The sequence below is a fragment of the Psittacula echo genome, assembly GCF_963264785.1.
Source record: "Psittacula echo genome assembly, chromosome: 6".
Lineage (NCBI taxonomy): Eukaryota > Metazoa > Chordata > Aves > Psittaciformes > Psittacidae > Psittacula > Psittacula echo.
In genome coordinates this window covers 73,669,582-73,687,279 of record NC_137743.1, presented here as the reverse complement: position 1 = coordinate 73,687,279, position 17,698 = coordinate 73,669,582, and the positions used below count along the sequence as shown (strand labels likewise).

General features: G+C 39.3%; 1 protein-coding gene across 1 annotated transcript; it reads right to left on the bottom strand.

Moving 5' to 3' along the window:
* Nucleotides 1-3,761: 3,761 nt before the first annotated feature.
* On the bottom strand, nucleotides 3,762-17,124 carry TMEM237 (transmembrane protein 237; the record flags this gene model as incomplete). Its single annotated transcript, XM_080622048.1, has 14 exons — nucleotides 3,762-3,829; nucleotides 4,969-5,090; nucleotides 6,286-6,379; nucleotides 6,857-6,930; nucleotides 7,857-8,048; nucleotides 9,052-9,175; nucleotides 9,794-9,954; nucleotides 10,696-10,810; nucleotides 11,196-11,309; nucleotides 13,023-13,079; nucleotides 13,593-13,603; nucleotides 14,549-14,580; nucleotides 16,741-16,959; nucleotides 17,095-17,124. 14 exons carry the CDS (start codon nucleotides 17,122-17,124, stop codon nucleotides 3,762-3,764), a joined length of 1,413 nt encoding a protein of 470 aa, XP_080478174.1.
* Between the last annotated feature and the right edge of the window lie 574 nt (nucleotides 17,125-17,698).

The window sequence follows — 17,698 nt, the reverse complement described above, 5'->3', positions numbered from 1 at the left end:
TGAATCCAGCCGCTGCTCAGGCTGCATGGACGTGATGCTGAATTTGCAGCAGGAAGGTCAAAATGTAACCCGGAAGAAACTATGTAAATATCTGTCAAGGTTTAGAAGAAGAATTGCCTTGTTTTTGGTAGATAATGACTGAACAAAGGCCAAAGGGCCCCAGAGGAGGAAGAGAACATCCTCTGATCAAGGATGTATATCTTGTAAGCAAGAAGTTGGCAATGAAACTAACTTTTAAGGTGCCCTTGAAGTGAACTGCCTTCATTACAATACAAGAACTCCCATCCACCGGTCAAAAAGACCCCGGCCCAACTGAAGACCCCTCCTCTGAGCATGCATAGTGATTAGAAGGAATGACAAAGAAAACATGGTATGTAGATTACTGAGCAATCATTATAAGTAGGAGCGTGCTACCTTGTAACTTCTGTGTGTAAGTATAACAAAGAAGCAGCCACTACATGTACTTGACTTGCAGAAAGGCATTACCGAGCACCCTGCAAGGGTCTAGACCCTCTAAACAGACAGAAGAATGTGTTCTGAGAGTTCTTTCAAACAGGCAACAGGGCTCAGTCCACCCAAGTCGGAAAAGCTCTCGGGATGAAGCTCCCACAAGACAGCCCCTATGGGCCCCTCTCCTGCCCTGTCAAAACTCCTATGGCAGCTAATTGGCAATTTCCCTGATGCTGCCTGTGACCATTTCCACTCATCCTTTCACTGTGCAGCTTCAGAAGAGTCTGACTCATATCATCTCTGTAATCACTCATTAAGTTGGTTAAAGACAGCAATCACTTTGCCTCTTAATATTCTTTTTAGGCTAAACAAACCCCATTCACTGATGAAATGCACTTTCCTTGCTAGTTTTCATGAGTTTGCAGTACCATTTCCAATTGTGTAAAACACTAGTACAGCAACAGGAATCTGATGAAGAGAAAGCAAAGGCATCCTTTACAACACTGCCACAAATAAATTAAAACCAGTTTCCCATAATCACCTGTTCAGAGCTTGTATATTATGCATAATAATAGCACTGGGAGAAAAAATTAGATGGGACTGATTTGTTTTAAACAGACTAAGCATTTGGAAACAGGACAAAGAAGTACAATAATCTCTAGCTAGTTTAAAGCAATTGTTTAATTGTTTCATATACGTAAAACCAATAAATTGGCACTAACATCTTTGTAGTTTTTCATTAACACAGAAATACTGCATTAAAAACAATGGTAGGGAAATGCACAAAGGCATTTCAGTTAAGGCTTCTGCAGATATTAGATGTTTAATTACAGAACATGCATTTTGTAAACTTGTTTAAAACCTTCCAAGTAGCTGGACAAAAAACTCAGTTAAACTCCTATTCCATTGTGAGGCCCAACAGAATGAAAAGTACTTTTAAAAATAGATAATTAACCATCAAATTGCTTATTAAGTCTGATTTTAAATGGCAACCTCAAACCTCATACATTTAAAAATACATATACTTGGACCCTCCCAAAAAGATACACTGGAAAGGCAAGGCAGGTTTGAAATATGGATCCCGTTAAATTCATTGACTTAATCCCTGCTCAACCATCTAAACAAACTACTGTGTTTCACAATGAGAATTAATCTGGCTCTTGGCTAGTATCACTTTGTCCAAAGGATACTTGGAAGGCCCATTTCTAGTAATCATGTCAGCAATGATATTATTCAAGTTTTTCCTGTACTGATATGATGACTTAGCACAGTTTTGGCTGAGCTCCATACTTTATGGGCAAAATTAGACTTTTTATCATGCCAAGATGACAGAAATATCAAGCAGCAAAGAAAAGCCATAGGACAATTCTGTATATCAAACACCACATCTGAAGAAAGTGTCGCGGCAACCTACATGTGGACACTAGGTAGTGCCTCATCCCCCATCTCTTAGAGCTAATCATGACAGGAACCTCCAGTGCAACACCTTGAATCTCTCCATTTTAATGTACAATGCAGTGCCAGCTACAATCTTGCTCTACAGTTTCCCAAAAATACTCAAGAGCCGGAACAATTTACAAAAAAGGTTAAATGCTCCTTCCGACAACAAAGAGAACGGCCCAGAACACAGCCAATAGCTGTGAAACAGCTTTCAGTTCTGGTAGAACTTTTTTTTTTTATCTCCTTCAAGATTACCACAGCATTTAAAAAATATTATCAACAGTGAATTTTTTAATTAAGATATCTGTATGGGTGTAACAGAATTCAAGTCTTCAATAAGGCAGCACCTTGCCCTAGTTACTCATGTTCCAACCTCTTTCTAAAGCAACTCCAGTAACAGCACAGAAAGTTACTGGAGCTTTAACATTCCCTTTCAAGTCTTTTATCTGGCTACTCCTAACTTCACTACTAGAAAGTATATTCCACAGGAAACTTTGTAGCTTTTTTGTGACAATGGCACACCCTTTACAACCACACTTAGACGTATACATAAAAAAAACCTGCCAACAATGCAAGATCAATTCATATTAAATAACATATACAAATAGCTTTGGGGCTTTAGGTAGTACTTTCTTGAGAAACTGATTTCAAACTAGCTCTTGTCTATGTCTACTGAGGAGATTGTTTCATCCTGCAATACATCTGTATTTATTTACATCTGCAGTACTTTCATTTTGCCACTTTTATACAAAAAAGAATGTTGGCTGTCATAATCAGAAAGTACCAACTGCATTACTACTGCATCACTACATAGAAGGGGGGTTGCTGCAGAGTTTTCGTTTTGCTTTAGAAAACATTTTTTTAATAATTTTAGGAGTTTCCCATTCCATCCTAACAGAAAACAACAAACATCCTTTTGAGGAAAAATCAATCTCCATCAAAATACATATAAGTAGGAATAGTTTTAACATCTGTGAAATCCAAATTTATTTGGAAAGCACAGTGAATGACACTAGTGTTCTTACCATACCAGAGAAGGAGAAACCAGAACACTATTCCTGTGAACAGCGGCTTTCTAATAGTCATGCATCCTGGCTGTCAAGAAATTACAGGACCTACATATATCCTGTTGGCAACCCAAAACTACCTTGCTTGATTAAAAGATGTTATATAGGTATTAATTAACTGACCAAACTGTTGCAACATTTAACTTCTCTTTCTTGTATCTACATCAACTTGAAAAAACTTATTATTATCATCAAGATCTTTCATCAAGAGAAATAAATGAAGAAAAATAAGTGTCCTCTTTTAAGGAATTATTGAACAAAATCCCTGATGATCCAATCTCTTATTCTAACAAATACTTTTAATTACAGCTAAACCTAGGTTATTTTATGCTTACTGACACTGTGGGGTTTATGCTTACCGTTTTGCTATAATCTTCCTTAGACTACATTCTTCGTAAGATTTGTTTTAATCTCTAGAGAATATTTAACCAGAACAGGTAAGCTAACTGCTATCAGCATTAGTAACAAAATCAAGTTATTGAAGACTGTACAGCAGTCAAAAAAAGCATTGAGTACCTGATCTTCTGCATCCATCTAGTTTCTTTGGCTCTACAGGTAGCAGTATTTACAAAAGCACCTTGACATTACACACTAGAGATCATCTACTTTGTAAAATAAAAAGCAAAAGTATAAAAGTCTTCAATCCCATTTGGAACTTGCAGCATACATAAAAAGACCAAAATTAAATATATACAATATAAAAATACATTTTTCTTCTTTATGAAAGTTATCATACATGGCTATAATACATAACATGTTGAGCCATCAGTCACAGCTACAACACTTTCAGATGCTTGTTCCACACTATGGCTGGACTCTGGGTAAGCTATCTCCCTGAGGAAATTCCTTGATTTCAGCATGAAACATCAGTTCTAAAAGAGAAAGAAAAGAATCAGGTTTCCTTTCTAAAGTTTAACCTCAGTATGATTTCATTATTCCTGAAATGTGCTCTGGCATTCCCCCAAGCCTCCTGCTTTTATTCCCAATCATAATATCAGCAACTCAGCAACAGCAAGGGCCACCACTGTCTACTAAGTTTTGAGTGTGTCAGACTCAAGGGAAGATTTTTGTTCAGAGACTCATTCATTTATGGATGTATCTGATCTGTGTATCACAGGGTAATTTAGCAGCATACAACCTGGGACAGAAAGAATCATGAATGATGCTGCTTACAGCTAGCTCTCATCATAGCAGCCTAAGGTCAGCAGTGAAGAGTTGCAGCAGAGGAATTTGGCTAGGCACACAAGTAGCTGATGTGGTAGCCCTTGTGGAGCTCTGTGCTGCTAGCTTAGTTTTCTCATATCTGGGTTCCCTTATGTATCGATACTGCACCCTCAGCATTCTTGTATTTTCTGTCTTGCTAACAGCACATTCAGCACACAGACCAGGCTGTGTTTGCCAACATCTTGTCAACATGGTAAAGTTACATGATCTGTACAAGCAGCTATGTGGTATACCCCTTCAAGTTTGAGATTCTCATGGTTTTTTGCTACTCATCCCTAGTAGACTAAAGTCTGCAGTTTCCTTTCTCTATCTGGGATATGTCCTAATAGAATTTCTCTCTAAATTTCTGAAGCAGGTTTTCTAATCTTAGTAGGCACACGTAAATATCAAGCCAGAGTTAAATACTGCTAACTGGCTTCCTTGAATAAGTCTTTATTATTTAAAGAATGGGTTTTAAATTCAATTTAAGCTTCTATTACAAATTTCACTGTCAAACATTGTAAAGGCTGCCACCTAGCTATTGTTTGGGTGTTTTGGTTTTTTTTTTAACTCATTGAGTTATCAGAAATAAGCGGATTAACTGGGGCCAGCTGAAATACAGAAATCTGTACATTAAAATGCTGAAGTAGCCTGAAGAAGCATGTTGGATTTTGTTTTGGAAAGTTGCTAGGAGATGCTTGCTTTACCTCAGCTACACGATTTCTCAGAATTAGTCTTGAATAGCAAACACAGAGCATAGCAGATAGAAGCCTGAACAAACAACATTTTGCCTATTAATGTTTCCTACCTTCACTGTGGTCTAGCTCTGGTCGGTAAGACAAGAAGATCCAACTTGTCCCAACTAGAATAGACACTACTAGATTCACCACAACCCACGGCTGAACAATTTCTTGCTCTGTACCTGCCGTCCTGGAAAAAGCATAACAACCCATCAGTCAGCAGTTCGCTGGTACACAGGTTACAATATTAATTTCAATAGAGTATCATAAAAACAAGCTTGCTAAGCCAGATGTGAAAACAGAACTACTTGTACCATAGACTACTTGGTGGGGGGGGGGGAGGAAAAACAGAACTACTTGTACTACTTGCAGAGACAAAGACAAAGACAGGACTCAGCTAAGAAAACCCACCCCATAGAGAATGTCCTGCTTATAGATTTCAACAGCAAATTCTTTTCCTTCCCAAGACACATAAATAAAAATCAAAATGCAAGGTGGAATTTTACTGTGGTGAAAGACACTGCACAATGTCATCAGTCAATCTTATTTTTAAGCACTTAATGAGGCACAAAGGCAAGTGAACAGCAAGTCAGTAAAGTCTGTCTGGAAGCCAGTACAAGGACTTGTGTACAGGTGTTGTGGGGTGTATGAGATAAGAAGGTTATGATTTCAATTATCGGACAGTTCTATTACAGTCATAACAGCAGGTTGTGTTTTTTCTGCTGGAATTTAGGCTAATAAACAACTCGGCAAACATTTATAGAAGCCTTTACCAACACCCCCCCCCCCAAACCAAACACACAACAAAAAAATGCAAATTCCTCTAACTCCCTAAAACCCAAATTCCCTTCTAACCAGCAAATCTTCATTTATCTACTTCCAAAAGTCATAGTTTTGGATGGGATCTCCTGAGACAATGGATACCAGCTGTGTCTGCTAAACCCATGCATCCTGTGGTAAACATACCACTTTTTCATAATACCATGACATTTGTTTCTTGGACAGATTAGATTACCATCTTCAAAAAGTGTTGACCCTCTACAGAATGTCCTGGCCCTGAACACAAAAGGGTTACCTCAGTAGGGTCTCATTTCTTCAGCAAAATAGATTGCTAAGGTTCCTGCCAGATGACATTTTCAGCATTATTCCATCAGGCTCTTGTTTGAGGTACAGATTTGCAACCAACATGCCCAAACTCATCCTTGAGTCCTCTTTTTTCAGTGAAATTATCAGGGCAAGCTCAGGCCAAAGGCAGGTTTAGTAATGAAATCCTTCATTAATACTTCCTCATGTATGTTGTATAACCTTTTCAGTCCACAAGTTTGACTAAGGTTCCTAAGTGAGCTATGTTATAATTTATAGAAGTGATTGCTTAAGTTTCCTACCAGATACTGCCATTTTCTGAAGGTGGTGTGTAGAGGTTAATTCTGTCACATGTCATCTGCTGGCTTAAGGATAAGATAAGAGCAGCAAAGTACACTGGAAGAAATCGAATTAGTAGTATCAGATATAAACCCCTAAAATGCTGATTCATTGTGACAATTATCACTACATTTTCTTTTCTTTCACTCCACTGCTTCCAATTATAGTATCCTTTAACTCATTCTCTCTTCTTCAACATTCCCCCAGCCCATCAAAATCTGGTTTTTGCACTTTTGCAAGCCATCAGCTATGTCAAAGGTGGCATTTTGTGATTCTGTTTTCTGCTAGGTCTGTGTTCCGTATTCAGAGGCGAGAACTCTCTCACAAATAGCCCGACTAATGCTACTATTGCAAATGCTTTAAAAAAGTAAGTAGCAAAGTGTTCACAGCCTTTGAATGCTATTTTTAACTACTGAGCAAGTTCCTTATTCTAAAGCAGAAAATAACCAGGAAGATTTCACTGAAAACAGTATGTGGAATTTTTCCATTTAGCATCCCTTCTGGACAACTACCTATCTGCTACAAAATACTTACAGAAAGAGGCTACTGCTGCTGGGTCTAGGGTAAGAAAGCCCCTCAGTGCAACTGATGCTTTTGCCAAATCAATCCTGATAAGAAAAAAGAGTCATTAACACAACCTGGTAAGATAATAATATTGTTCTTCTAACTATACTATTGTTCTTTTACTTTTTGCAAGATACCTTTTTCTGACTCTGTTACAGTGCCTTAATATACAACTGTACCCCACACAAGGCAATGGTTCTCTTTATGCCAAATCCAAGAAAGATTGAAACCAAGGAGGATGTTCCATGAGACTTGTAGCTTTCACACTGCAGTCCTTTCTGGAACAGGGAGAACATAGAGAGGTCTGTCCCCTCTCCAATCCTACCGTTTATTTCAATGTCCCTACCACCAACTGAGTTATGATAATACAACTGCTCCCATAGCTTACACCAGGAGCAATTATGAATAACTTGGGCCTCCTCCCTGCCACCACTCTAGGCAGAAAATGTCACAGTTTCGTCCATAGCACCAATTTCTTCCCAGGCTTACCATGCTGCCATGGAAACTATCTGTAACTAAAAGAAACATCTACGAAACTACTCTGTTTAAGGTTGCTCCTCTTTCTGTTCATTCCCACTCTTAAGCTGTAACACAGAAACCCCAGCTAAGGCAGGAAAACTGTTTACATAGCTATGTTGCAAAACTGATTGGGGAATGGATTCACATGAAAACTAACCCAATAGGAACAGTAGTTTTTCTGCATCCCTTTCTCCCACAAAAAATAAATAGGTCAGCTCTTCCATCTGGTTCAGTTCATGATCACACAAACAGCACCAGCACACAGAAGCAAGGCTGCAGGCAATGGCAGAAATGAGTGACAAAGGTCTGAGTGCACAAGTACATCCTTTATCTGTATAGCCAGCCATGTGTAAAATCTATCTTTAAGTACATCACAATGTGCCATAGGAAGTAGAAAAAAAACATATTGCACACAAATTGCATAACCCTTTCAAATACAAACGTATTTCACCTGTCAAAGGCTGAGACTGTACTGATAGACAGCAACAAATAGAACAAACTTTGAGCTGGGTATGCTAGTGCCTTATACTGCTCGAGCAGGTTAGAAACTGCAGAAAGCTGATTTCCTGCCAAAATGTAGATAACAATGATGTTCCACACAGCGTAGCCAGCAAGGAAGCCATGGGTAAAGAGTCCAATCACCCTGAATGGAGAAAAGAACATCAGAGAAGTTTAACATCTTGAATTAGTGAGGAAATACAGACAGAAAAGGCCTGTGAATCCATCTGTTCAACCCCGCTGCTGTGACAGGATCCCAGCCTTTCACAGGTTGTTTCTGAGTGTTTTTCTGATCTAATTCTAAAAATTCTAAGCAGCAGGACTTCTGCTTCCTCTCTTGACAGACCAAACCAGAACCTGAGCACTTTACAAACAAACCCAAGATGTTTTGCCTGATCCTGTCATCACTCCATTACTGCTACTGCTTTCACTTGCTGCTTGTACCTTCCCATGACTGCTGCCCTTTACACTTAAACAATGCTCTTAAACTTGTCCTCAGGGTAGTCTTTTTAGGATTTTCTTCGCTAAGAAAAAGCTGAGAATGAAGCGCAGGCTTCAGATAAGATACACCAGAGAAGAAAATGGCTGTCCTCTTCCTATTCTGTATCACAACACAACCACATATTAATAATAAAAAAATGGCTACTGGGTGCAAGCTTATGCCCCAGTCCAATTTCATTACTCCTTCTTTCTCACCAACTAAGATTTTTCTTTGAAACTATATGAATTCAGGTATTTTTATTCTGGTCATATAGCTGATGGGCAAATCTCATTATGTAACACACTTTTCTGCAGGTCTCTAATATTTTTGTTATCCGATCAGACTCTTGCTATTTGGATTTTGTCCGAATCTCTGAAATATGATTTTGTAAGTTATTATTTTTATAAGTTGCATTGTGATGTCTACACTAGAAACAGATATTCTCGACAACAAATACCAAAAGCTACAGGAAAGAGAAACTCTATATCTGTAACATCCCAAACCATCATTTATTAGGAATATCCAAAAGAAACAAAAGATACATCACAATGATAAAGAAAAGGTATGTTCAGGGATAAAAGGAGGAAAAAAGGCCAACCAGACCAACCCCACAAAAAAAACCCAAAGCTGATTTCTGCTTATTTACATCAAAACATGTATCCTTCACCTGAAACTTCGGTGCACTGAGAGGGCAACATCTCTGGTAGTCCACGAAGCCTTCACATCCATAAGTACATTGATATTTTCAGTGGTTTTAATCAATTCTGCACGGTCAGCTGCCTGAAAACGCCCTGAAAAGATGAGCAAATTAGTTTTGTAGAGAGCACTGTTACCTTCCATCATAATTTTTACATTGTTATTAGTGTTAAAAAGCCATAAGCGTAAGTTCCCTCAGAAAATTCCTTCTCCTCACTTCCTGCCCTTTACCAGCTTACATTCACACTAGGATGCCTCTGTTGGTGCAATGCACTCTGGTGAGTCAGGCTATTTGACAGTGTGCAAACCACTTCGGGTAATTATTCACTGTTCCCTGGTACAAAAAACCCCAACCAACCAGCAAAATCCAAACCATGAAAATCTAACCAAAAAACTTTCACTTGAAAGACTTTTTTGCAATACAGCAAATGATACTTTCTTCTCAAGGTACTGAGACAGGATGAGGTCAAATAAGCTCAGCTGGGTATTATCATCAGTCTTCTTCACCCACACCATGGAATAAAAAAATTCATGCCAGCACAGCATTCACTGTTAAAAAATTATCATGTATATTTATTTCCAAGTATTTTTTGTTCTGGAAAGCTTTCTTAAAAATACTTCCCAAAACTGCAGTATTTGGGTTTTAAATATGGTAATGTTTCCTTTAATTGTAAGATTGTCCTTGAATTACTTAAATCACAAGATGTACTTACGATTTTTTTCAACAAACACTTTGCTCACAGGCTGGCTAACTCCAGTGGGAGCAGCAAACACAGGCTGCTGATCAGGGCTCCTGCTGTGCTCATCTTCAATGATGTCTTCCTCCTCCACTTCCAGCTCATTGGAACAATGCATTTCAGCTGGCCGAGGTTTCCTATCATCACAGAACATACAATGGGGTAGAGAAAAAATTAGGAAGTAAAACACAAAACCTGAGGGCTCCTATGAACATGGCTAACTTGACTTTTAAGAACTGATCAGGCTATTGACCTGTGTAATATTACCCCATTTATAATTTTAAGAACTAAATGTCTCACAAAGTTAGTTAACTAAACCCATAAAGCTAATAGTTGATTATGGGTTGGGATTTTTTTCTCTCTTTTTCAAATAGCTTCCTGTGTCAAAACAATAAGGTGGGAAGAAATACATATAAGGAGATTAATAATTAGAAAAAAAATCCAATACAAACTAAATACAAAGCCAAGAAAGCTGATGGCTTTGGTAGAAAGGTGACTAAAATGATTTAAAGGCATAGTCCTTGGAGAAAAGGCAAATAATAAGGATGAAAAAGTGATTAAGTTTCTCATAAAATTAGGAAAAGATGGTAAGAACAAACGAAAGCAGATGGACATTCTAATTTTTTCATGTATGTGACTGAAATTAGGCTAATGTAAATTTATTCAGATCTTTAATGCATTCAGGTATTCATAAAACAAAAAGAAAGTAAGATCTTAACCCTGCAAAGAACTGCACACATGCTAGTTATGGCACAGGCTGAATGGTATTATGGGCTTCGAGATTCTACATTTCGTGACGTGAGAACATAAAATACTACTTGGCCACTTTTCACTATCACAATTATTCCAAATTATGAGTTATACTGGTTTTGTCTCACTTTGTTCTTTTTCTCTGTCTGCGGATCACTGTTTCTTCAGTCTCAGGGACATCCATGCCATTTCCATTCTGAAACAGGGATGCAACATTTTGCTGGGTAAAAGAGGTCTCAGAATCTGAAGATTTAAAATAAACCACATGACAGTTTCATAGCTTTCATAAAAGTGGAAATACATTCACTTACATACATAAATATTTATTATATAAAAACAGTAGGAAAAAAATTATCCATTGAGCTTTGAATAATATAAAGGATCTACTTTATCACTTCCAAAACTGCCATTTGCCATTGCCATATTGCCATTATTTTCACAAGGGTTTGTACCCTATGGAATCTAAAATCGGAAACTGAAACTCTATCATTCACTCAGAAATTACTTTCAGTTGTTGTAAGCACAAAAGCACATGAAATGTTTTAAGCCAAAATACAAGGTGGCCAATGATATTTCTGTTACCAAAATTTGTTCAGTGCTCTTTCCAATCTACAATTCTTTCACATACCAATAGGTACTTTCTTTTTCTTGCGCTTCCTCTGAGGAGGGACATCCTGAGGTTCAGGAGTTAGGGGCTCACTGCTTTCAGACTGTCGACGAACTGCTGCTTGGACAATGCCATCTGAAAACCAGATGAAAAGAATCAGCTATCTCAATTCAGAGCCACTGAGAAACAGGCAAGAAAAAGCTGTCTTTTGCTGCATTGTGCAGAACGTCTGTATTTGCCCGGCTTACAGCTAAGATGAAAATGTATTTGCTTGGAAAAATAACAGTTGGGAAGCAAATGTGATAAGAATATACAAAGGTGATAGCTGACAACCCTCCATTCACCCTGACAGGTTCACGCCCAGGAGAAAATTTGAGTATCCAAGAAGTAGCCAAATTCCCATTTGGGCATACACCAGAGGACCAATTGAAAGGAATCTACCATAGGAAAGAACTATACCTCTATGTTTTTCCTTTCTACATGCAAAGATCATAATGCAAAGGACAAAAAAATATTTAAAAAAATCACAAGCTTATTCACACAGACACATGCTAAAGCAAAACAGTGGCATATCAAAGGGAAATTAAAATGCTAAACATACACCACAAGAATAAAGGAGGAGCAGAAAAGAATCAACACTGAAGGATGTTTACTCCAGTCAGAGGGAGGAACTACTATGCTTTGGATTAACATGGTTTTCATGGTTAACATGGTTAACATGGATTCATCAAATATTCTAGCACCAGTGGCATCAGTTTGCATGATTACTGGTAGAAAGACAAAGATACTTCTCAATTTTACATCACATCTGCTTTTTTTATAGCTCAAGTATTTCAGTTTTTATGACAACTGAATCTATCTGTTTTCACTTCAAGCACGTTTTCCCACCTTTCATAAAGCTTTGCTGTGCTAAAATGCAAAATTAACATGCAATGCAATGGCCAAAGCCAAGGCATTCTTTGCACCATCATTCAGCTCACTGAAAACAATAGTAAGCAAATTTGCTCCTTGGGAAACGTGCCAGCAACAGCTCTACTCGTTGAGTTTAAAGCTCTTTCGGTGACACCTCAATTGTACGCTCTTTTACACAAATAAAGGAGGTTTACTCAGCAAACCATCACAGGGACCCAAGTCAACTGATTTACAGAAATCCACTAGATTCTATCACCCCATTCTGCTTTATCAAAATAGATCCGGCTTGCAGTCTTGCTTAAAACAGTATGTTTGTTCTGCAGATCTGCTTCTTGTAAAAATACAAAGCCCTAGTCATACTAGTCATCTTTTAGGCTCTTAACTTTTCAATGATAATGAGATGCTTAACTTGAGAATTTACCTAGCCAAGGACTGAAATTGAGCCAATTAGTTAAATGAGTTTTATCTTAGTTCATTCAGAAATTCAAGCACTTAACACATTCAACACAATAAGCAGCTTACAGCTGGAGATGACTATTTAATGAAGTATCCAAGGATACAGGACCCAAAAGGCTCTGGGACAACTTAGGATAATTTTCTTTAGAAAGGAAAAAATAACAGGAATAAAGAAACTTTTTCAGGTCAGTATCAAGACATGCTGTATTAGCAGCACTGGGAATGGATCTAGAGAGAAAAAGCAGAAGATGGAACAAGTTAGTTCAGTCAGCACCACAGACTGGCTCTAAAATGACAGCACTTTGGAGAAAAAGACTGCAGTCATTCAATATAAAATAAATTGTAATAAATTAGCTGAGAACACTACTCAAAAGCTCAGCACAAGAAACCATGAAAACCATGTATCTGTCAGGAGCTTAGCTACCACACAGCTGTCACCCTGGATTACACGCAGAGTTGTCAGTCTTGGCAGGACCTTACCTAATGGAGTCTTTCCTTTAGGTTTCTTTTTTTTGGGACGACTGAGTGGAATTTCATCTGCAGAGGATAAAATAAAATTGTAAGTTCACAGCATAGAGAAACCTCAAATTCCTTTTTATAACAGCCATTCTATTTCCAGTTAGGAAAGGGGTTCCTCTTTACAGGTGAAGACATCCCTCACCTTTTACAGGTAAAAAGGCAATTCAGCAGTTCAAACAAACAGGAGTACGAAAGATGGCAGGAAAGCAAGACAAGAAATCTGTCTTACATGCAACAGAGGCTAAATACACATATGTACATGTGTTAGGTGAAAAACTTAAATACCCTGAAGAATAAACTTCTTGTTTAGAGCATAGTGACAACATTTCAGTTACATTGATTCAGTCTGGAAATAGCAAACAGCAAAGAGAACAAAGAAAAGCAACAGACAGTTCTAGCAATCACAGGTATCCATGCAGTTTAAATAACCAATCAGGAAAGGTGTAAGGCTCTATCTTTAAAGAGAGGATGAAGTGACATCAAAAGAAACTACTAATGTTTATAATTCTCTTTCATGCCGAGATAACTTACCTTGGTTTCCACTTCATATTTAAGGAGAAAAGGTGTTGGAGAGCAGTGTAAAAGGAACAAAGATGAGAAGAAAGTTAATTTGCAATCAATTACAATTCATAACAGTGAAATTCACACTGCTGCTTTTGTGATTCATTTCCTTATCCCTGCTATGTGCAGTTGTGTAAACAGGGTTAAGGGTACGAGGCAACCATGAGGACTCAACACTTTGTTCATGAGTATGCACCATTTCTTGATTGGCAACTGTGGATCAGATTAACAGCTTTAATCACCCGGCTAATTAAAACTTGTCTTACTGCCTGACATGTAACCAACAAAAGTTATGACACATCTGAGCACACACATTACTAAAAAGACTGTTATCTTTATGACATCAATCATGAACATCACATTTGCTTTCAGGTACTCTGAAGGAATTTTGAAGTACCATGTCATAAAAGCTATGTAACTGCTGTGCCTTCCATACACAAAAAAAAACCACCAAATTTTTCCCTATACTATGTCTAACTAGTAGACACCTATACCCCTATTCAAAAATATCTAGTCTAATCTCAGAAATTCCTGTTCTGAAGCACCTGTGATGCAAAGAAACTAAAGGACATGATACAAAACAAAGAGGGAGGGAAGATTAAAAGGAAAATTAAAAGGAAGATTAAAACTAAAGTAGAGGTTAATAAAAATGAAGTAGTTACTTGTCTGAAACTTTTGAAAGGGTTCATCTCAGAGTATTAAAGCTGAGGTAATAATGTAAAATTTCCCAGCCCCTATAAAGCTTTAAAATGCTTTGTATTCCTTGTACAGGGCTCTGAGACAACAAATTAGCAAGAAAAGCAATTATTTTTAAAGCCATTATGACTACTCAGATCTCTGTTGAACTTATTTCTCTTAAATTCATTACTTTTCTAAACACTGTGATACAGAGCCATGATCAGCTGTACAGAACGAACTGCTTTTACCTTGGCACTGGAGGGAGGGCACGAGGTGGGCACTTGAAAGACAAAAGAGAGACAAAAATTAACTTCTGTCAAGGTGAAACCAGCTCTGATAAAACAGCTATTTCCAGACACAGTCAGAAAGCACTAAGTATGCTTTGCTTTGTACGCTTCTTAAATACCTAGAGACTACTGATGGGGGTGTTACATAAAAGTAATCTGTAAAAGAAGCAGGAATAACACACTTTTGTCAGGAGTTCTGATGGGCACTACATTAGGGACATGTACCTAACAGCTGTGTGTGAGGCACAGCTTGCATTTGAATTTCACTTGAATGATTTTTACTTTTCATGCAAGGTAATTGCTTTTCTTGGGAAAGGTTGTTAGTCATTCTATTTAAATACCAAAATACCACAATAATTTATGCATTCAAAGTACTTGCATGCTATACAGCATGAGCTGAGTATTTTCTATTAGTGAAGTTGTAAATCCAGAATAGTAGAAACAATAAAAGGAAATAAGCTGATTTATGAAAAATACTTTAAAATATTATAAAAACATTAATTTTCATGTAATCTTGAAAATAGTTACCAGCAGGTCAAACACAACTAAAATCTAAAAGTAAGCATCTCCTGTCAACAATCTGAAACTGGGCTCTTGCACTTTCTCATCTAGAAAAAGAGTTTACTTTCAGATTTTGTATTCTATCATTATATTGAAAAAGTATGCATGAATATTACCATGCGTCAAAAATTCAGCTGATATCAGAAATAAAAAAGGCTGTCAGACTGGTAAGACTCAAGGATCTCCAAACTTACCACTTGTTTCTTTCCCATATCATTTGAAGCTGTTCCCTGAAAGAGGCACTGTGAACCGGTCTATACTCACTCACACTGCTAACGCTGAACCTCAGCTAATTCTGAACTAAAAATAAGCTTCTAGCAGCCAGGATTAGCTGGACATGACCTTCCTGCCCATGGGTTAGGGCCCAGTGCTATTCCCATTTGAAACAGCAGTTTGCTCTGCGGTAGCAAATGTTAATTGCACTGAAAAATTTGTAACTCTGTGTGCTGGTACAGGATCTACTCAGGTTTGTTCATCCAAAACGAATGAGACACCTCGTGCAAGGAAGGGTTTGCAGGATTAGACCTCAGATCTTTCACTTGGATTTTGACCATGCTGCACTGACAGCAAGTGCTGTTTTATGCAGGTAGTGAAGAGCACACCCTGAGTGGCACCCAGCAAGCTGTCCAGCACTGGTCACACCATACTGGTGCACCATAAGGGAGAAAGAGCATCGATAAAGGTCAGAGCTTATTACTTTTATTGTTTCTTACACTCCTGTGGCAGTAACTACTAAATGCTTAGGATAGCTGGTATTAAAAAAAAAAAATAATCTGAAACCCTCTAAAAACAAACAAAAAATCCCTAACCCCCAAAACCTTTTATACTAGCATTCACTGCCTGCACAGTAGTATGCGTTCTGTAGTACCTCTTTTGTTACCTTCTACAAAACAACTGAAATTTAAATAATTTCTGTATTGTTTATTCCTTGCAACAAACAAAATCACATGCAAGCAGGCAGTGGTGACTACTCATCTGTCCCATCTCTGAGTGTCCCCAGCTATGCCATACAGGTATCAGCTTTGCTTTATTAATTTTTAGTTTCAGAGAGGCTGAAGAAACTTATTCCAAGCTCTATTGAAAAGGTGAGTGTGGGCACAGGCTTCCAGGGACATTTTGTCACTGCCAGAAGAGCTGCTGAGTGTTAACACAGTCCCTGAAGCCAAGAGACTTACATAAACCAGGGAGCTGTTGCCTCAGTGAACCCCTGTGTTTGTGCACTTAAGCCAGGCCCCAGGACGGTGGGATTTACCTGGGAACTCTTAACTCAGCAGCAAAAAACCAATCTGCCCAATCTGCAAGCTGTCCATTCAGGGATGCTGAGCAGAAAACGCCTTCAATCCTAAGAGCACCTCGATGGAACAGCAGCAAGCACATGTATTTATTCCAAGTACAGCGAGGAAAGCTGCCACCAAGAAATTTAAGAGGGGGCACTTGTACAGGAACTCTAACATTTAAAAACACCTAACCTGTCTTCATAGATTTAAAGCTTTGCAGAAGTATCTTCTTACGAGAACTATACGTGGATGAAAATATAAAAACAGTTAGGCAATGCCTGCACCCCCAGCACAGGATCAGCAGAAACGTGTCACCCTGTGGCCGGCTATTCCCCCGTCCCGCGGGTAGCGGCCGCTCGGGCTCCGCCTGCGCTGCCAGGGCGCCCCGCTGTCGCGTCGGGCTTCAGCTCCGTCTTCCCGGCAGCAGCGGCTGCCGCTGACAGCCCCGGAACGACTCTTCAGCAACAGAACTGGAGGCGGACCAGCCTCTCGCTGCAGCCCCCAGTGCTCACAGCCGGCCACACCTGGCTGCAGCTACCCAGGGCCAGCACTGCCGTGACCACAGGCCCTTTGCCTCCCGCTTCCCGCCCGGCCCTCTCCAGAGACTTCCCCTCAGGCCCGCCGCGGGAAAAGTGTTTCCCGCCAGCCCCGTCCCCGCCGCGCCCTCACCCCGCCGGAGCCCGCCCGCCTCGCCGCCATGCCGCGCCCGCAGCCGGTCTCCTAGGCGCCGCGGGGAGGAGCCGCCGCTCGCTTCCGCCCCGCCCCGGGGCTGCGGGATGGGCAGGCCGGTGCTGCATCCCCCCCTCGAGCGGTGGGAGCAGGCCCAGCCTCCCACTGTAATCTGCGTTTGCTTTCGGATTGGTGGCTCCTTCAGCAGGACCTTGCCGGGAGATCGTCGTTCCTCGGGCGAGTAAAATCAAAAACAAGGTTTCCAGCCTCCTTGAGGGTGTAGCACGGACAGCTTGCAAATAAATAATCACAAGTAAAACCAACAACAACAACAAAGTAGAAAAGAAACACGATGAAGTTTCTTCCAGGAGAAAGGGACATGAAGCAAATGCAACTTAAATAAAAACATATTATAATAGTGAAAGCAGATTCATCTGTAAGCAAACACATGAAAACTAGGCAAGAGTAGATAAATGTTGGAATAGACCGCCGAAAGGGGGAGCTGCTGCTCATGGACCAGCAGCACAGAGCGGGCAGCAGTCTCACCCCTCTGCCTGTACTTAGGCCACATCATACTCTCCAATTTTACCTCTAAACAAGGCCT